Source organism: Manacus candei, unplaced genomic scaffold (genome assembly GCF_025592945.1).
Source record: "Manacus candei isolate 608988 ecotype Guabito, Panama unplaced genomic scaffold, ASM2559294v1 h1tg000014l, whole genome shotgun sequence".
NCBI classification, from domain to species: Eukaryota; Metazoa; Chordata; class Aves; order Passeriformes; family Pipridae; genus Manacus; species Manacus candei.
The window spans coordinates 3,108,010-3,129,364 of NW_026138062.1; the positions used below are offsets into that span (position 1 = coordinate 3,108,010).

Genomic DNA, 21,355 nt, shown 5'->3' on the forward strand with positions numbered 1-21,355 from the left:
TTCCTTCCCACTCAACTGCCCTTTCCAACTAGTAACAACAATGCTGCTTAATGAAGGGGATTCTCCAGTGGTTCACGTTCTTGTGCACAAGGCTAAGTGACACCCAACTCCCTCAAACAAGTATGGAAGTCAGGAAAAACTTGAATTGTTAATTTGTTTTTAATCATTAGAAGTTAAATTGCAGCAATTAAAATTTCATTCTAATGTCAATTCTGATAGCAATCTAATGGTTCATTATAACAAATGAGATTCGTTAAACAAATGGAGTATTTGACAGAATTTATAGGTTCAGATACCTTTTTTTTTTCTATTAAAGAACTGTTCTAGAAATAGCCACAGTTCATGCTAATTGCATATAAATCATACTGATGAGATCTGAATAACTGATTTTCAATATTCAAAATCAGGTCTGCATTATCAGTTCAACTGATCAACATAATTCTTGCTCTCTGAGTACTCTATAAAATTATTGGGTCTTTAAACTCTCAGAAAAAAAGTGGAAAGCACACTATGTCAAAGGGCATTGTAAATGAATAAGTCCATAAGTTTTTGGGTGCTATTCTCTCTTGCTTGTCTTCCTGACCCTGGAGCCCCCCAGAAGAAACTTCTGGTGATTATGGAGACTCTTTACATTTATGTGTTTGTTGTGGGACAGAAGAAGATAAAATTGAAATCATTTCTTCTTCTTACTAAAGAAAAAGAGGTCCTATAAACAGCTTTCACATCTGTCTCGCCCATTTTCCATTTAACTTGCTCTGGTCACCACCAAGTACTTGCATGTACAGATAGAGAGATCAGAAAGAAACTTCTGGCATGAATGCTACTGCTTCAGAATGAAGAGCTGCTTCAATTATCAGAAGCTGCACCACAAATGCTGGTCCAAATGCAAACCAGTCCTACAAATATTCAGGGGTGAAAATACAGGTCCTGAAGCATCTGGTCTAATAATACTAGCCCCATTTAGTGAACTGATTCACAAACCATTGTTTTTTCACCCTTTGCTGGGTTCTAATGATTACGTTCAGCATTGCCAGTGCTACTCTCTGGAGAAAATTTTGTCTAGTTTTGCATGTCCTTTAATCATGAAGCAAACTAATAGACTGATATGATTTTTCAAACTGTTAACATGCAAATCTTTTATTATGCTCATCTGTCTCTAACTGATCTTAGCTCTGTATAGCCCACACAGTGTAAACGCAAATACAGCAAACCTAAAAACTTTCAGTTACATGCTGACATTTTTGCAGCTACAGATATTTCTCTTCCAGTTTTTCTTTGATATAATTTGTATTTAGCGTGCATTACAATGGTCAATGGGATGGTGCCTGTTAGGAAGGCCTATGACCTATGGGTGACTTGAGACAACGGCAGCACTAGGCAAAAATCATCTTCAGAAAACATCCCCCTGCTGCCAAGCACAAGAACATGTGGATATGGACTTAAACCAAAAACAGTGCAGTCTAGGCCATTCAGATATCAATTATTCAAAACTCCATACCTGCAATATCCTATGTAGGTCTTGGCTCCTACATCAACTTGCCACTTTCCATGTTTCCTTCATCTATTTATTCTAAAATTTTATATCCCTGGTCACTGAGGAAAACTAGACTCTAGAAAGGCTGACATCAAAAAAACCTTCCAGGAGAAGATCCCAAGAGGACATAATAAGTTTGAGCAGCTGCTGAGTAGGAGAAAACTTAAAATTATCTGACATGACCTTTCTATTGTCATCATCGAGGATGACTGAATGTGGACAAGTAGTTGCAATAGCAAAGAATGAAAGAGTTCCTTTTATCCAGAGATTACCTAGATCTGCATATTATTATGGACAAACCTCTAACCATTTTTGCAACTAGTCTCTGTATTCATCCAACTACGTGGACAGAATTATTTACAACTGTATGATAAGATGCCTGGACAACCCAACAAGAAGCTTCCTTCACATCCTCTGGGAAGACAGGAGATGGGTGAGTCAGGACTACTCAATTCAGAGTAGATAAAGCTGCTCAATCTTGCTGGGATTCAGCTGCCTCATTTGTAGCAACTGCCTAAGGATATCTGGGCACTTGATCAGTATGGGATTGAAAATTAATTATTGAGAGGAAAAGTACCATCAACCACATTGCAAAATCTATTGAAATTGATGGGAGAATCAAGTCTTCTACTTTGCCTGTCACTACCTCTGTTAGATAGGTAAGCTTAGATCACTGCTGTTGACCAGTGTATGCAGATTAATCAATGCTTGCAACGACTAACAAGAACTGACAGGCTCCTTTTACCATGTGCACTTTGTGAGCCAGAATAAGAATTCCTCCATCTCATCTCATTTGCAGACTTGCCCCAAAGGTTTCTGTTCTTCTCTGCAAGGTCCTTCTGACTTGTCCCACAGAAAAAAAAATTCCCAGGTGAATTTTAAGGAACCCGATTCTATGTGAAAATGTCAATTTAAAACTGCTTTCTCACTTAACCATTCTTGGCAAGGGCTCAGACATGAACCACGTGTCTGGTGGAGGCATTTGGCCCACAGACTGTTTTTAATTAAATGCTTGTCTACTGATATTAATCGGAGCTTCAGTGGCATTAGAACACTGCAGAAGTGATTAATCCTAAATGAAATTATTTCCTATGTAGTTTACAAACATTATTTCTTCTAACTGGAAGAATTCCACATGCGTTAAAACAACAACTACTAAAACATTTAAAGATGAAAAAATGCCAGATGACAGAAAACTGTCAGAGAAAAATCCTCATATAGCATTTTTGAGGATAATATTCAAATTGGAAAAATTGTTGAGAGACCTTATTAGCAAGTAGCCTAAGTCCAGCTACCAGCAGGTTTGTTCTTATTAAGTTATAAATGCAGTATCTTTGTAGGTATATGACAGAAGAAATCAGACCTGGAAACAGCATCTGAAAGGATGCAAAATAGTAAACACCACTTACAAAATTTTATATTCACTTAAATCCAAAGATCATAAAATGTATTCACTTTTCTTAAGTAGCAGAAGTGACTGCAAATCCTTGTATTGAAAATCCATTATTTGAACTCTAATTTTACTGGCTAACAAAGCAATTAATTCATCTGTCTGGATTGTTATTACTTTACTTTATAATATAAAATAATATTGGTACTTTTGCTGCACAGGTAGCAAAAAATAAATCAAAAGGAGACTCATGCACCTACTTCCCCATGCTCACGCTATCTGCTGATGTGGGCTTCAACTACTATATTTCATCTTATGTGTTGAGAAGTTCAAGGCAATTATTTTACATCTATTCTAAACCCAAAACACAAATAACCCTCTTTTAGAATCATATACAAGCAAGCTTTTCCCTAATTATAAATCTTGCTGTTTCTAGACTCATGCTTTAAACTACAGGAATAAACAAGAACATTCCCTGTCATCAAAATATCAATGTCTAAAGAGATGCTTTGAATCATTCCTATTCAAAAATGAGGTATCTAATGTCTAAAAAAACCAACACACTAAAGGAGATGAAAGAGTTAAAACTTATATTTACACAAAGATATATTTTACTTGCAAAAAAATAAAGTATATAACACATGCCTAATATTTTTAAACATCCTTCATGCAGATTAAACTCTGTTAAAGTGTGCATAGACCAAGGCATTAGAAAAATTAAAAAGAATTCTTATTTTCTTATTTTGTAAAAACAATCTTGAAAATTTTATATTGTCTAGATTTCCAGAGTCCTGTAACTTGTTCATCAGTACTTATGTAAATGGATTCATCATTGCTTTATGTATGTACTGCATGATACAGGTCACTGGAAGTGATCTGCAGTTCAGCCAATGCTGGTGTTTATCACCTAAAAATTCTCAGATTTAATTCCATTCTTCCACGAGAAAAATGTATAAAAGTTAAAATTAAGGCCAGTCATACAGAGCACATCTTGTCTCCCAGATCTAGTAACTGTAAGACACTTTCCATACAGGAGACCTTTCATCTGGATTTTCTCAATTAACTTGAAGAAACTAAAATCAGATTTTATTAGGATATGGCCTTAATTCTCAATAGTTTTAGCCTGTGAAAAGGCAGTACACACAGAATTAGTCTCTTTGCCCTTCTGGACATGTGAAAAATCTTGCTACTCTATGTATAGCACAGAAGATAATCAGCCTGGACCACAGTTAGTCCCATCATTCTCTATGTCAGAGGATGAAAAATTTATGAGGTGGCACTACTAAAAGGATAGCCTACAACATACTAATTGGATCCTGCACAGATAAAGATTTTTCATGATCAAAGCAAAAAATAAAATTAAACAGCCACCATCTCCAAACCACCCACCAAAAATAACCCACAACAGAACTTTGATGTCTCTATAATAATTCCACTGAAAGAATAAGGGAAGAAAAATCTCCTGCAATTAATCTTTACACCACACTGATAAAGGATAGAAAGGATTGCCTTGGAAGTAATACTCATACCACTCTTTATTAGAGCTGTTTCAATCCAAGCTTTTTTCACTAGAATTATATCTTTCATCTTGTTCTCTTTCTTGCCCAAGGAATAGTTTGGAGTTTCAAAATCTCAACACCAAATCAGCCTGTCGAACCTACTGAAGAAAAAGCCAATACTGTCATTTTTTCTGTATACATGCCTAATTTGTATCCTCAGTCGAGATTATAAAATAAATTATGAAGATGAGTAGACCAAACACATTCTTGCTATGAAAAGATTTTCCAGCATATTTCAAGATTTCAACAAGTTTTCTTGAACATCAAGCTGCCTACATTTGGCCACAAGTTTATTTTTTTTCTCCTAACTCTGTTGAGGCACTCATAAGTTGCTCTCCTTATATAGGAGAGAAAAAAGATTGTGAGAGACATACAAAAGAGCAAACTGTACCTACTTAATTTTTGTTTGTTTTGTCAAAATAACTAGTCAAGTGTCAAAGAAGCTACAATATACACCTAAAGTATGACTTCATACAAAGAATAGGTGAGTGTATAAAGTTTTACAAAGGTACCTAAATCAGTAAAAATTTTCCTCTCCTCCTGCCTTTCAGAGGAGATGTTTACTGTTAAGTGTCACTGAGACTTATTAATGTGTTCTAGAATCCTTTTCCTCTGGCTGGTCTGTACAATGATAATGTTTGAAACACCCTATGTGCTGAAATTATTACCAGCCACTCATCACAAGCCCTAGAAGATGCAACCACTTTAATGAGCAATCACAGTATCCCCAGGTCCCTAGCAGCTAAAGACCTGCACACCATCTTCATCACCGAGGCCAACAGACACATCCTCCTCTACCTCCTCATCAAGCTGAAGGCTTCCAAAGGAGTACTTATTTCTAGGCATAGGAGAGGAACTCAGCACAATGGGATTTCCAAACACCAGGGGATGAGTGAAGGGGTTAATGATTTCCGAGTCAGAATCACTAGATTCTGTCCCACTGCTGGTGGAGCCCTCCATCATCTGGATTGCAGCCATGTGATCCACCACACCACTGGCACGTAGTGACTGCATGACTGGGCTCTGCTTTGACTGTACCCCAGCTGGCATACCATTGGCCATCATTTTGCCTTCTGGAGAAGACATCTTAGCCACCCCACCTCCTTTACAATACCTCTCTGATCTGTAGTCTGGCCCAGGGGTTGAGGATATCTGACTTAGGATAAATGGATCTGTAACTGATTTATTGCAGAGATTTTGGGTTTTCTGTGCACGAGACCGTTGAGAGCCTGGAGAATATCTGCAGTACCCATGGCAGTTGCTGGTATGGTTATCTTCCTCACCAGTCCTTATCCTGCAGTCATGCCCATTTTCTGAAACATAACCCTGAGAGCCAGTTCTACTCAGGCTCATGTTAGGGCTTGACCCTTTACTACTGGGAGGCAATGGAGTGGCCAGCGGACTACGGCTCCCTGGTCCTCTAAACATTTCATCAACCAGAGAGCTATGCCTTGGCATCCTGGGGCTTCCCCCAGTGTAGAAGGAGAGATCAGCTGTGTTATCATCAAGGTACTCTTCAGAGAGATACTGGGAAGACTTTAGAGAAGCTGAGGAATCCCTATATCTAGTTCTATTGCGATTTTCATCTCTGTAGTGAATATAGGCACCACTGGTCAAATCACCCTCATAATTGTCATTTGTTTGGGAATATGACCGGGTTATTTGTCCTCTGAGGAGATCATACTCGCTATCTACATCACTGCAGTCAATGAAAGGAATGGAGGTGCTGCTGCCATGAGCAGCCCTGGAAGCTGGACCTGTGCTTGGTTGCTGTGATTGAGGTCTGTTCTGCTGCATCCTGTCCTTAGAAGGTTCCTCTTCTTCCTCCACTGTTGACACCACTGCTCCATCCACCTTTCTGCCTTCCTTTGGACTCTTCTTCAAGGAAGGGCTCTTGTGCTGTCCAGTGTCTTCTGTTGAGGCTTTCAACTCCTTTGCTTGCCGACTGCTCTGCACTGCTACAGCATCATTGTCGTCTCCATAGGCTCTAGCACTCTGGAAAGATAATAGAGGGAAGGAAAGGGGGAGACGAAGGGAGAGGGAGGAAAGGGAGGGGAGAGGTTTGGGAGGGATGGGAGCCAGAAGGAAAAGGCTACATGTAATTACACAACAGAATTTTGCACTGCATCTGCAGCAACATAGGATTCTCTTTAAAAACAGAAGAGGTAACCCAAGATTCAAAATTAATTAGAATTTTAAAAAAGAGTTTTCTGATCTTGAAGAATAGAAAAAATACATAAACTAAGCAAGGGAAGAGAAGGCAGACAGAAGGTAGTGATAATATAAAAAGGGGTATTTGAGGTGTTTTGATGCCCTAAGACAACCATCAACACACTAAGAACATCAACCTGTTCACACTACTCTGAGAAGCTGGAGGAAAAGACAAAAACATAAGAAAAATTCTGCACAGACTACTTAGATACACTAGAAAGGTGCTTTTGAGCACCCCACATTGACTCCCTGGAGAATACCTGCCATGAGTTCCTAGGCTGGCTTTTCTGCACACAAAAGTATATTACACCTGCCCAGCAGCCGTGGTCCATCTCCCTGAGCTTTTCTTAGCAATATGAAAATGCTATAAAATATTTGAAATGGGCTCCATTTATATCAGAATTCTCAGAAGTTCCTAGATTTGAAGAAAGGAGAGAGCCCATGAATATTGAAAGGAAGCAATGAATGGAAGGTGAAGGTACGCGTAGCATTCTTAAATACACGAACCTAGTAGCTTGCTCCTGCCATTTAAGCTCAATCTAACCTTTGTGATCAAAGGTTCACCTCTCCAAACACAGATGAGCACAGAGAAGCACTGGTAGGTAGAGGAAAAGCAATAACCTAGCCAGAAAATGGAGCTTCCTGACCTGGTTCCTCTGAAGGCTGTCCCAGCAGAGCCACCAGCCCATGGGTTTGGTGTGTTTGGCACGCCAGCAACTGGAGAGACTGGAGCATGTACGTATTGGCTGGGTGGGGAGGTCAATGTGTAATTGCCAGCAAACATTGCACTAGACTAGTTGATGAGTAGGATAAGAGAGTTGGGAGCCAAGTACTGGAACAGCCGTAAGTCAGGCCAGGCACTGAAAAGACTGTAAGGCCTGAGAGCCAGCTACTGGCAATGCTCCAAATCTGTACCAGATAGTGGAGAGATATCTTTGTACGTGTGTGTCTCTCTGCATGAGGTTATTACCAGGAGCCAGAGGATCCAACTTACTGGGCAGACTAAGATGAATTACCAGCATACGTGTGCATTATGTGTGTGCCTGTAGATCTGAGTACCAGGAACTGGAGTGGGGCTGTAAGCCTTTGTTGCTCGTGTGTGCAGGTACCAGCCACTAGGAGACCTGGAGGTCCAGGGGCCTGCTTCTGAATAGACTGTCTAAGACCAGTGCCAGGAGGGAACCATATTGCATATATGTATACATATTTTCCCCTAACAAACTTTCATCCAGATAAGCCAAAGAGTACAACAGGGTGAGGCCACTGGCACTGTTTGTGCTTGTGGGAGAGCTGTTTTCTGTTTCTGTTTACATATGTGGCTGACTGTGTGGGTATCTGTACATATAACGTATATGTACATTCATGTAGGTGCCTATAGTAGTTATATGTTCAGCCTTACTCCTAGCTGGACCTGGGAACATGCAGTTGCTGCAGCTTCACCACTACTGGGCTATTGGATTTGCAAACTCCTAACACATAACAGCTATTAATACAGGATAAATACATAAGGTATTTATCAGAGATAATGGCTTAGAAATTCAGAGCTGTAATTTTTTTCTGAGGAAACAATTGTTCTCCTCCCTCGTTAATACAACCTAACACCTTGAAACGGGCAACAAAGACCTTCCAGTGAAGGGAAATAATTACACTTTCCCCAGATGCAATAGCCAGCTACAGCCTAGGACTCTGGCAGTAACACTGTGGATTGTGGTCATTATTACAGCTCAGACAAGTTTACTACTTATATTTGTCTAGTTGTCTACAAGCGATGCTGTTTCGCTCTGCAGAACCCAAAGCTTATGACACCCAGGGTTCCTCAGCTCCCAGTTAAATAGCAAGTGAGCAGAAAACTATGCTCTTGGAGTTTCAAAACAGTAATCAGTGGAGGGTAATCTAACAAGAAATGTTTAAAAGGAATGACCCAGTGTTTCATCAACATCACTAACTTCTTTTGGCACCTCTGTATGCTGTTCTGAAGGCTGTGCAGTCAGACTCCTGATGGAATGAATCTTGCTGTGTTTCCTGGAGATAAAAGGAAAATCACATAAGGAGCTGTTTCAGGGTTTTTTCTACAAAGAGGAATCAAGAGATATGCCTCTGTTAAAACAAAACCTTTGAATAACAGCTTTCATAAAAGTTTGCTCCAAATCAGATTAACTTTACTCCTTTCTGCTAAACTTAAATGAGGTATGTCTTGCAAACATACTATTGTAAGAAAAGGGAGAGGCACTGGAGCAAAAATGGTCTTTCACGTAAACATGAATCATAAGCAATGAACTATTGTCATGGTCTTTGTGGCATTTTGGCCATTGCTTTCAGCTTACCATGAGCAAGATGAGTTCAGACAGAACTGGCTCTAGCAAGTTGGAAGAGCTTCAGTTTCCCTGGAGACCTCTCCCTTGAGGTTGCCTATACTTTTCCTGCTACTTTCAGTTTTACTCTGAGCTGAATATGGCTGTTCACATAAATTAACCACATCCCACCAAAGAGGGTGCAAATCAAATTGGGAGAAAGTTATCTGCAACAATAGGACACTCATTGCTGAAAAACAGATTGAAGACTATTGATTTTAACTGAACTATAAGTTATGAAACTTCTGCCAAAACATTCAGGACCACAAGGATATTATACATGTGATAAACTATCAAACCAGTACAGAAGAAATTTTTTAGTTGGACTGGTGCCAAGATCTCAAAATATAACTCTCTGGAAATCACAACTTTTCTTTGATTAAAACGTATTGGGATAGTAAATTTATTTCCTCTCACCTTTCAAACTGCACTTTTTTGTGCCCTCCTTCCTTAACATAGTCAAGAACTTGCTTCTGAGTCCGACCACTGGAAGAAAACCATTGTTAAAATATTTAATACAATATACAAGCTGGTCATCACAAACATGTATACATCCCTCATATGAAGTCACAGAAACCAGAAAAATATTTGTCACTATCAGCAGAAACTCATGTCAAGATCATAAGAAAAGGAACCTGGTCAGATAGACACAAATTTTTACCATTTTGCATGTTACTTGCCTCTTTTTTTTGCTATGGAGCTACTTTTTGATGTCATTTCAGAACTGCTTAAATTTAGTTGTGTGCCCTCTATAGGGTACTACATTACTGGGAAGTCACCACACTGGAAAGGGAAGCAGGGGTTAAGTTTTTCTCTCATGAAGAAAAAATATTCATGAATCCTTTTCAGTCAAATACCAGCCATATCTGGTATCAGTAAGCCCTGGAACCAAGATGAAAACCCCTGAAATGCATTTCTTTACTCAGTTGCTAGTATAAAACACACCTTTTGTGCAGAGATTTAGGGAGAGGTAGCAAACGTAGAAAGAAGAATGCAGGTCTTACCTGAACCTAAATGAAGAACCTCTAGAAAAAAGAACAGGTTTAGGCTTTGGTTTAGGTTCCTCAAAAAGCCTGAAAAAGGCATGATGCTCCACACAGATCTTCCAGAAAGACTTGCAAAAATCTCGACTGGCCATAAGGAATTCCAGAGTGTCCTGGAACGAACTCTGAAAATAGGGATAGCATTTGCAATGTAAGCAGGCAAGCAACATACATTAGAGAAATGCACTGACAAATCAGGTGCTATGCTACCAAAAAAAAAAAAAAAAAAGCTTAAGCTTTTTCTCAGTTTATTGGCTTTCAAACTTAACAGGCCTTATCCTTCCCACTTTGGGACATCACTGATTTGCCTATCAGTATCAAAGCTATTGCTCAAATTTCCTTTCATTGACAAATATGACAGAGATAAATCAATGGTTTGAATTTTAAATAGAAGAAGTTGTTTACGTGCTATAACTTAAGAATTGATGATACAGTACCAGAGTCGCACCCAGAAGATGACTCTGGGACATTCTACTATGACCGATTCAGTTTACATTTCCTTTGCTAGGACTGCTCAGCTGAGATGCCAGGTTGATGTGCACAGTACCAACAGTGAACATAAGCAATTAATTAAAAAACAATTTTAAAAATATATTCGTGAACATGATAAAAACCATGTGTGATCTGTGAGCAGAAATTTAACAAATAACTCTTTGTCAGCTTCATCAATTCCTGACAAGGACTTACGTTCACATCAGGCCGTAGTTTGATAAGAAAACGTTTCCTCTTGAAGCTCAACTTTCTAACCTTAGCCCAGTTGAAGGCATTGATCTTGGTATGACCCTACAGGGAACAAAGCCAGCAGAGTTCAATCATTCCAGATCTGAATGAAGAAATCTAAGACACTAAAGAAAGCTTGTCATGAATTAATCATCTCTTCACTTTACTTGAAATAATGATATTTCTTATCATTCATCCTCTGATAATGCAAAACATAAGCATCTGGTGCCACATCTGAAGGCAGGCACTTATGGTTAAACTCTTGCATATAGGACTAGGTGTACTAAGTTATTTGTACTAAGTTATTGTGAAAATATCCAACCTAGCATCACTGCACAAGACAGGGTGGACTCGTGTTTGCCCGGATGATGCAATATTGTGCCACTACGCAGACTCAGATTTTCAGTGCACTAAATCACCTTACCAAGGTGCCTCACTCTCTTTCCACTAGCTACAGATAATCTAGGGAATCCAGGTACATGTCACTTCATTTTGATGAGGTAATTTCCTCCCTCTTTGTGTGTCTACAGGGCAAAATAAATATCCCTTTAAATATTACTTAACTGTGGAAACAAGCAACTGCACGTTTTGCATTGGAAGTACAAAATACTGCAAGTATTTTGACCTTTCATAGGGAGCACCAGAAGCAAAAGCAATCTAAACAAACTACTTGTCTCTGAAGAGTCACAAAATGCTTTTCTGGAAAAAGCAACCACTATCATAAGCAAACAGCAAGAGAGAAATTATCTTCATAATACTCCAACTCCCACCCACTGCACCATTAACCCCTACCCTCCCGAAGTTTCATTCTTAATCTGTGTTAGCAGGTACTGGAGGTATCATTTCTAAATATTCATTACAGCCATTTGTTCAGTAAAAACTTCAATACAAACATACCCACAGCACAGCACCGAACTTTCAGAGAACTACTACAGGATTGCTAAATGCAGAAACCCACGCTGATATAGGCGCCATTACCAGACGGCTGTAGGAGTAATGACAGCGTAATGATCTCTGCTAAGTCAACCAGCTGTCTAAGGATCACATAATTAATCTCCTCAGAATAATCAGCAGCACTGATACTGATTTCTAAATAAATGGCAGGCTTTAAAATAAGTCTGACTACAGCTTATGTCATTTGTGAGTGAACCATTATTTTCATTGAGGTCATTCTAATGCGATCCTCATATTTCAATTTCTATCAGTTATATCCAAAATAAAAAGATGAACTTAGGGCTCTTGACCTATGAAGTGACTGAAGGAAGCCCTAAGCCTACTGACAGAAGCCAATTGCTGGGCAGACTCCAGCAGGTCAGAGCCTGACTTCCTTTTCAGCATTCAGTCAAGGATCTTGATGCAGTAAAATTTCCAAGATCTTCAGAAACTTTAAAAACAAAACAAAACAAATCAAAATTGTTTTGAAAGTCACAAACACGTTAGGTCAAGAAGAGATGACTGACTTTTAGAGCGACAAATCAAGCCTTTGGCCTTCAACCCACAGCTACACCTTTACAGAAGGATCCCAGTTGTCTGCTGGGACTCAGTGAAGTCCATGCTGTTTTGTGTGGACACATACTTTCACCTTGTGAAACAGTCTTAATTTATAAGGCTTGACAATTCATGAGCTCACCTCATGAAAATACAGTGGGAGAGCACGGGACAGGCCTGAACATATAATTACTTGAGTTATGGGAATTTTTAACAACATCTTAGTGTTCTTGATGCCTAAAGATTTTTAGGCATCATTCCCATGTTTCAATCTATGCTTCAGTTTTGGGGTTTTACTAGCAACACATTTAGTTATCAGTTTGGGTTTTTTTATTTATTTTGCTGCCTTTTTTTGTTTGGTTGGCTTTTTTTTAAATTTTGAACTCAGAGTATTTGCGTCAGACATTTCTGGGTTTGTTTGTTGCTGTTACTTTTCTCTATGAAAGGTCTCAAAGTACTTTATAAGGTTGGAAACACTACTGTTTTAATTATAGTCAAATAAAATGAATTGTCTTTATTGAAAATTGCATAAGGGACATTTTAAAGAACAGTTTACTGTTTTTAACACAGATTGAGGTTAAGTAGTATGCATCTGAAGTGGAAGTAGTTTACACCAGCTGACTACCTGTACCTTCACAACTGTAAAAGCCCAATTTGTTATTTATCTAAGGGACAACTGCAGAACAAGAATTTCATAAATTTACTAATGATGTTTCATGAACATTTACTAGACTGGCTGGAGTAGGAAAGGAGAGGAAAGAAATAGAAGGGAAATACTTTGGATCTTTAAGGGAAAGAAGTAAGATTCATAGATTCAGCAAAGGTACAATGGTCAAGGCTGGTGAAGAAAATTGTAAAAGCTCTGACAAAGTAACACTACAGAGAGCTCACAATGAATTACCTTCATCCTTTTCCATGTATTCCAACTGTCTGTTGTTTTACTTGTCTCTGCTTCACACCCATTTAGTCTGCTCCATGACTGCAAGACCTACCTTCTCCTATATGGGGAAGGTGTAGGAGCATGACCAACTTGAACGGGTGAGCTATGGATCAGTTTGCATCTTGAACAGCATGTTGTGGATGCAGACGGAGTTCTGCACTGTGCATGCAAATAAGGTAAGAGTCCCTGGAAGTAAAGGACCTAATGTAGCTATAACACATTTAAGGTCATTGTCAGAAAAAATTTGGAAGTTCCTGAATTTTTCCAACCAGACACATGGCTGAGGTCCTAAATTCTTACTGCTGTCAGAAACCTCTCTGCTTTATGCAGTACAAAATCATGTCCTGAGCAGCTCTAACCTGAAACACCAGAATGCCTGTGTTGGCCACGGCCAGGTTGATTTTTGTCCCTTCCCTGTCCTTGGCTGGATGCAAGCGTATTCCATACATTTCCAGCCGACAGGCAATCTCCAAAAGCTGGAAGTCAGACTCTGCTGGTGTCTGTCCCCTTGAGAAAGAAAACGAGAAGAAACACAAATTTGTCACACCTTTTAATAGAGATCAAAAGGCCACTCAGAGAAAAAAGAGAGATTTGATCAAAGAGACTGAAAACTGTCAGAGGTATAATATCTGTATGGTTTTATTACGCCCCCAGCCTTACATCAGCTAGAACAACAACTTAGTCTAAACCAATACCAAGAACATACTGATTTTACAGTCTATTATAAATTTTGATTGCTCCAACTCTGAGACAACGGATACAGTTAGATTTTGAACCGCTAACTTTAACAGAATTTACTGCCTCCCTTTGTATTTTCCATTGGAAAATATGCTGTATTCCAAAAAAAAAAAAATCGGTGAATGGAAGTGTGTAAGGATGCTGTTCATTGTAAAAGTGAATGTAATACCAAAATGAAGGCAAACAGAAGACATGAAAATCTTACCATAAATGCTGGGAAGCATTAATTTTGTGATGAAAGTATGCAAAACTTGATTATTACTGCTATAGAAATTACTACCACTCATCTATAATTCAATCTAGCTCAAAAATGAAACTGTTCAAGTCTTGAAGGGTTCTGGACAGCAAAAAAGTACCTTTCTATGCCTTATTTGTAATTCTGTTAACCACCTTATTCCCGCTGGATACCAATTTGCATCATCATCTTGAATTCTATTCCCCCAAATCCCTAATTCTGCAAGTACTATGTGCTTTTCATAAAACTATCATTAAACTCCTTCTTCACTCATCTCAAGATACAGCACATAAAGGTGAAAAGGCAACATTCAGTGTCCTTGAAACCAAAGGACTACTGTCAGAAGTGCCTGACTGATCAGTCGTGACTTGCAATCATACCTGCACAAAATCAGCAGTGAAGCATTTTGTATGAAATAGACTGTAAAATAACAGCATGCTTGAATGAATATCAAATCAATAGCACTTTAAACATCTTGTTATGATGATGGGAGAAAGGAAGGAGTAACCTTCCAAAAGTTCATGGGCTTTAACAGTTTTTGAGAAGCAATCTTTGAGAAACTCTGAAATCCAAATCTCTTTTGTACTTATGATCTAGCATACACTTACAGTTAGAACTACTCTACAGGAAAAGAAGGCCAACAAAAAGAACAAAAAAACTTACATGTGATTACGGTGAAATTCCATGATTTTGTCTTCTAATGCTTCTTGATGAGGTATATACTTGTTCTTCGCTAAGTGTTCACGATCTATGGTTTCATCAAAATCCCCAATCTCAGCTATGGAGAATTTTAAGAACAGTCTATTAAAACGCTATATGAAATCTGAATAATCTGGTCCATGCAAAAGATCCAGACAGGTTGGAAGAGGGCAGGGAAGCAAACAGTTTCTTGCATGCCGTGTCACAGTTTTAAAATTCATATTCCCCCTGCATTATCAACCACACATGACTTCCCTTCTCCCCTGTGTTAGTTTTTGATACATGAGAAGAAGTCCAAGGATTCCCTCCATCTCCCATAACCAAATAAATAGTGGTTGGATGTCAACGGAACAAATGAAGCCATCAGTGCCACCTTGACTTGTGTGCAGGATAAGAGCAGGGGTAACAGGAAGGCCAGCACTAGTTCAGCAGAACTCATCCATCTCTGTCACACTCATGATGCTCAGGTGTCTTTCCATGGAGGAGCCAAGCACAAGCTTCCTCCCCAGGCCCAGGTCCCACACTGTAATCTTTGAGGGAAAATCTGAAAGATGTTTCTGTTTGCTTGTTTGAATGTAGGCTTGTATTCCACCTTATGGGGTTATGAAACATTTGTCTTCCTCTAATTCTGCAGCAGTTTGAGACACATTCTGTCTCCCTCCTCCTCAAAGCTTCTCCCATCTGCTGCAGTTATTCAACACTGTGTGTGCAACAGTATGTCACACCCACCTTCCATTTTTCAGCCCATTCAATGAGATTTCCTCTTTTTGGCAGGTGTGGGGGGGTGAGGGATAGGCAATCTATGTGTGGGTGCCAGATTACTATCTTATTGCTTGCTATTCTTGGAATGCCTCTGAAAATCCTGCTATTGGTTTTTTCACCAAACAGGCATAGCAGCTTCTGCCTGCAAACCTGATGGAGTAATAGCAACATCGCTGCAACAAAGGCTGCTACCTTGGTAACGTCACTGAAATTAAAATACAGTGCCTTCAAATTAAATGCAGGTTGCAGTCAGACACATTGTTGCACAGTTGACCTGGGATATCATAGAGCCAAGCTCAGATACACCTGCTTCATCCTCACTCATTCTGCCTACATAAATGAACCCTTAATCCAGTTCTGTCCAAAACAGGTTGATTTAGAAAAAGGGAAGGTTTCAGATTATGTTTAAAACACTGTGGGTGATTTCTGACAAACATTTGCCTGGAATCAGAGGTACCTGCAAATGCAGAGGGGAAGCAATAGCCTCCTGTAGGCATTGAAGATTAAGAACGAAAGCATCTGTGATGACAGAGCAGCAGGTTTTCAACCCAAACTGCCTGCAGGCACATGATGACATTTTATATTTTGAAGGTCATAGATGCAAAAGAGTTGATAACTGAGACTGTTTGATTTCCACCCCCTCATTCACCCCATCTGCTCTCAATCATTCCTCGAGACAGCAGAAGTACTACAGAATATTTGAGAATTCGGCTTTTAAAAGTTGTCCCATTTGTGCCCATCAGAAACAGCTCCCTCCATCCAATTTTACTCATCCCAGAATCACAAATCTTTTGGGTTGTTTTTAATTCTAACTCAAAGGCAAGTTTCTGTTCTTAATGAAGCCATAAACCCACCTCAGTTTGCAACACGTCAAATAACATGGGCCTGGATTCTTTAAAATGCAGTTCATAACCCATATGGCCATGTACACAAATGAGCTTAACACATCTTCTGTAGGGCTTTTTTTGAAGTCAAGAGTGAAGAAGACTTATTTCACCTCTACATGATTTCTATAATGTTCTCAGCATTTGTCAACTGCTAATCCATTATCAAAATTGTCTTCCTGGCTTTCAAGTTACTTCTGAATTTGTTCTCCCTGACCTCGTACTTTCCTCCTTATCCTCCTTTTCCAACTTAAATGCCTTTCTAGTAGCACTCCATCTAGAATGAGACAAAGTTATATTGTAAACAATGTCAGCCTCACATGTAACTATTCTTTAAAATCTTTTCATGTGATTTAGCCAGAGATTAATTTGCATTGCTGATCCTTTTTCTCGTATCTTGCAAGTGCATTACACCATGCTGTATTCTGTCTCCATTAGCACTTCTGGTATGTCTAATGCTTTGTATTTCAGCTCTTTTTCTCTTATCACAGAACCACAGAATTGCTTAGGTTAGAAAACACCTCTGAGATCATCAAGTCCAACTGTTAACCCAGCACTGCCAAGTCCACCACTAAACTATGTCCCTAAGTGCCACATCTACACATCTTTTAAATATCTCCAGTGATGGTGACTCAACAACTTCCCAAGTCTGTTCCAATGTTTGACAATCCTTTTTGTGAAGAAATTTTTCCTAGTATCTAATCTAATCCTGTCTTATCAATTGTTACCTGGGAGAAGAAGTTGACCCCCACCTCACTACAATCTCCTTTCAGGTAGTTGTAGAGAGCAATAAAGTAACACTGAGCCTCCTTTTCTCCAGCCTAAACACTCCCAGGTCCCTCAACCACTCCTCATAAGACTTGTGCTCCAGACCCTTCACCAGTTCCATTGTCCTTCTTTGTACGTGTTCCAGCACCTCAATATTTTTCTGGTAGTGACAGGCCCAAAACTGAACACAGGATTCAAAGTGTAGCCTTACCAGTGTCAAATACAGGGGGATGATCACTGCCCTGGTCCTGCTGGCCACACTACTACAAGCCAGTTCACCACTGGCCTTCTTGGCCACCTGGGCACACCTTTGGCTTATGGTCAGTCCATCTTCTTAATTCACACGCTTGCTGTACTGCATCATTTGCAGTATCAAAGTGTCCTCTCACTTCTAACATTTTCTACAATGCTTTTAAGGTATTTTAAAATAGAATGTTTCAAATATAAATTTCAACCTGTAATATACATGTTAATTTAGCAGAAATCTATTTGCTGTCATATTATGAGTTTATGATAAATAACAGTCTATAACATCGACATGAGCTTGTATACATAATGTAAGGCCCTCCTGGAATCAGATATTTTCCATGGAAACCACTCATTGGCACAACATCATTAAGACACAATAACTAACCTGCATTCTCAATCCTTCCACTTTGATATCATTACTCTTATCATCTCTTTAGTTTTATTTTTGTTGCAGACAAATACGTAATATTTCTTTTGCTACTGAATAATAAGCTAGAGAGAAAATAAATAAAGACAGCCATGTGGGTAGGATACAGCTATAGACTCTTACCAGATAAAATTCTCACAGAAAAATGTTCATGAGACACAAGATGGATAAATAAAAAAGACAGTCACAAACTTCTAGCAGAGGTTTCTAGAAAACCTCTACTACGCAAAAAAAAAGGGAGGGGGAAAAATCTTAAACAGAAAAAAAAATAAAAAAAAAATAAAAAAATATCCTGCTTGCAGTCAGGAAACGGCAAGGAGAAGCACTGAAGGTGCAACATGAGGCACAACATCCCTCTGCCCAAAGTGGAAGTTCAGATTCTGTGTAAACTATCTCACTTCTGCATGATGAAACTGTTGCCTCTCTTCTGAAATGATGAAAAACCACCATTTTTGAATGCAGAAGTTACTTACCATGCTTTCCCTCTAAGGAGAGTACTACTTGATTCTAAAATCCCAATTCAGAATCATTCTGCACCTCAAGCTCATGAGTAAAAGGGACAAAGAAGTACAGAGAGTTTCAAATGCATCATGATCACTTCCAGCAACCATGGAAAATTATTTAATCCAACAGCATAATGCATTGGAGTAGCACAAGAGCAATGGTGATGACTTGCCATTTTTACACACCTAGAAATGAGTGCTTCTCACCAGTCTGCATTGGTGCGTCAGGGGAATGGAGGAATTGTGAAAAAACATGGAATTAAATTTGAGTTTAACTGTGGAGAGAAGAGAAATGGGCAGCTTGTAAAGGTGAAAGAATATCCTGTTTTATCCTCTTATGCTCTTGCTTTAGGAAAACAAGCTAGCTGTTCCTCTTGAGCAGTTCAGAGCTGTAAATGGTTCATTGAAGAACTTGATTAATTAATAAGGTATGAGTAAGACATGAAATAGGATCTAAGTAGAGGTCATAAGAAAAACAATACATCTAAAGTATAAGAGCTCAAGAGAAGATGACCATGAACCAATACCTCAAATTAAGAGAGACACATGCATTAGGGTCCTCTCCTCAATGTCTTTCTTTGGTACACAGACTTTTAGTAGGAAAACTCAACATCCTAGAATGTAGTACAGCAAATGAGACTCAATTTCCCCAAATGGTCAAGACATTTTTTTCTCTCGAAAAGAAAGTAAGTTAGAACTAGCTTAACCAAGGAAAGAACAACAGTTCTTTCTGGTGCTGGACGCCATAACAGGAAAAACCAAAAGACAAAAAACTCGCTAGTCAAAGATTTTTTTTTAAAGTTTGTCCTGCAGAAATACTCAGATTTAAAACACAATGAGAAATACAGAATTTCACAGCTTCTTACTGCTACTCAGTCACACTGTGCAATTATGATCATGGCAAATAGAGAGCCTTCTTTTCCAACAACAGTTGATGAGAAAATGGTCTAGTGCTCTAACAGACTATGACAAAGGATCACGAGATTTATCTGTTCATCTTTAAAGAGCTTCCTAACGTCTTTGTTGAATGCAATTTCCATACAGCAGCATTACAGTGGAAATATGCAATACTGAATTGTACAACGACCATTCAAAACAATGTCGATTACAATCATTATACTTGCTACTAGGTGGTTTTTTCCAAATGTTATTCTCAAGATGAGTATCCATAAAGTCTTGAAATGGAAAACATACACTGTCTTTAAAGTGATGTGGAAGCTAAAAGAAGCTTTGATGTGGTGAATAAAGTTAATGTATGATTCTACTGAACTGTCCTATTGCACGTATTTTGCTATTAAAAAAAAAAAGGCTTAAAATGTGTTGTTATTTTCTTTTCTTCCCCATCAGGACTGTGATTTAGTCTGGCATTCTAAGCATGTTTATTTACTACATTCTCTAGACAGCATACAGATCTCCAGGAATTCGAATGCTCTGCTGACATGACGCAAAATATAATAAAACAGGAATTCAGAAGAATTCAACCTGTTTGTTGTGGCCTGCAAAGTGTACTTTTTAAATTATCTTTTCCAGTCTATTGAATGCAGTGCTTTAAAAATGCAAATCCAATGTCCAGAAGCTCTTCTTTATTTGAAAGAGTAAATTATCTGTATTTGAATATCATACCCAAGTACAATAAATTGTCCATATGGCTTAAGCCTGTCCCTACAGCAGCTAGTAGCAGGTAACCCTGCAAAGCATGTTCAACCAGTCATCCTGTTTATCCTTCTGGAAAGAAGAAAAATGGGAACTTACACTGTACTATGTGTGAGATTAGGAGGGCAGTGCTGGTATCATTACATGTTAGCCTTCCCTGTGCCAGGTCCTGCTTCACTTGCAATGCAAATAGGTACCTGCAAAACAAACATGAACAAAGAGCTACACAAAGCAGGAAGGAAAGAGGATAAATTATTTCAACACCACCTCTGGCTTTGACTGTGTGTTCCTTACACTTTTTGGAATCTACAGAAGTAATCAGAATTACCTAAGTTTAGAGGCTAAATAAAACACAACAGATAGTGTATTACTGCTATTAGAGTAATACACAGTGTCTGCTTTGCAGAACCAAGATATATCTCTCTTCTTCCCTCCCTTGGAACTAGAGCAATGAGATATGACAGTGGAAGCAAACGTGACAGCTCTTAGGTACTCAGCAACACAGCAGGTAATCCTAGATAATGCAGCTGGTTTTCACTATGAAGAAATGACAGATACATCAGTGATTTAGAGGTATCAGTTGATTCTTGTAGAATAAAAAGAGAACTGCAAACTTCCACCTTGACACTCATCAGGAAATGATGCACAAAACCTTGATGAATCAAATCTAGCTTGTTCTGATACCTCTGTGGCTCTATTACCTGCACAGTCATGTACCAGCCCTTTTAAACATTGCCTCCAAACCACTGGTCACGTAGGGCAATTCTACATTGATAGTTAAGTACAAAGACAACCTATGTTCATGACATGATTTCAACATTTAAATTCTTCTTGCTTCAACAAAAATTGAATGTCTTAGTTCCACTCAGTATCCAATTCTTCCTTAAAAAAAAAAAAGATCCAGCAACAGGCATTTCTCCTACAGCTGATATGAAACCTGAACTGGTCAGATACAAGCCTTCCAAAGACGGTAGCTCCTCTGGAGAACTCACAATAGCATCTCAATAGTTTTAATAAGACTAGATTTTAATAAGTTCAGTGAAAAGCTCTCATCTGAACAGTGAATTTCTGAATGATGAGATGTAGGTACATGAAATAAAAGGGGCAAGTTGATTTGAGGAGTATGGAAATGTACTGCGTATGTACGCACTGAAATAATACAGCAGATCTACATAACGTCCTTTTGAAACCTGCAGACATC

At 38.8% G+C, this 21,355-nt stretch overlaps 1 protein-coding gene across 10 annotated transcripts in view; it reads right to left on the minus strand.

Moving 5' to 3' along the window:
* Positions 1-21,355, minus strand: part of FARP1 (FERM, ARH/RhoGEF and pleckstrin domain protein 1) — a 205,996-nt gene that overhangs the window by 39,510 nt on the left and 145,131 nt on the right. For 8 of the 10 annotated variants that reach the window (XR_007903382.1, XR_007903381.1, XM_051780599.1 and 5 more), the window contains exons 6-13: positions 20,254-20,351; positions 14,873-14,987; positions 13,596-13,743; positions 10,776-10,871; positions 10,050-10,213; positions 9,463-9,531; positions 8,641-8,716; positions 6,241-6,478 (exon numbers count right to left, since the gene is read on the minus strand). Coding sequence is in view for 8 of the 10 variants with exons in the window: in XM_051780599.1 (XP_051636559.1) it covers positions 6,241-6,478; positions 8,641-8,716; positions 9,463-9,531; positions 10,050-10,213; positions 10,776-10,871; positions 13,596-13,743; positions 14,873-14,987; positions 20,254-20,351 (1,004 nt within the window). In the remaining 2 variants the exon portion in view is untranslated. The remainder of the gene's footprint in view (positions 1-6,240; positions 6,479-8,640; positions 8,717-9,462; positions 9,532-10,049; positions 10,214-10,775; positions 10,872-13,595; positions 13,744-14,872; positions 14,988-20,253; positions 20,352-21,355) is intronic. The other 2 variants (XM_051780597.1, XM_051780596.1) reach the window with 1 other exon arrangement.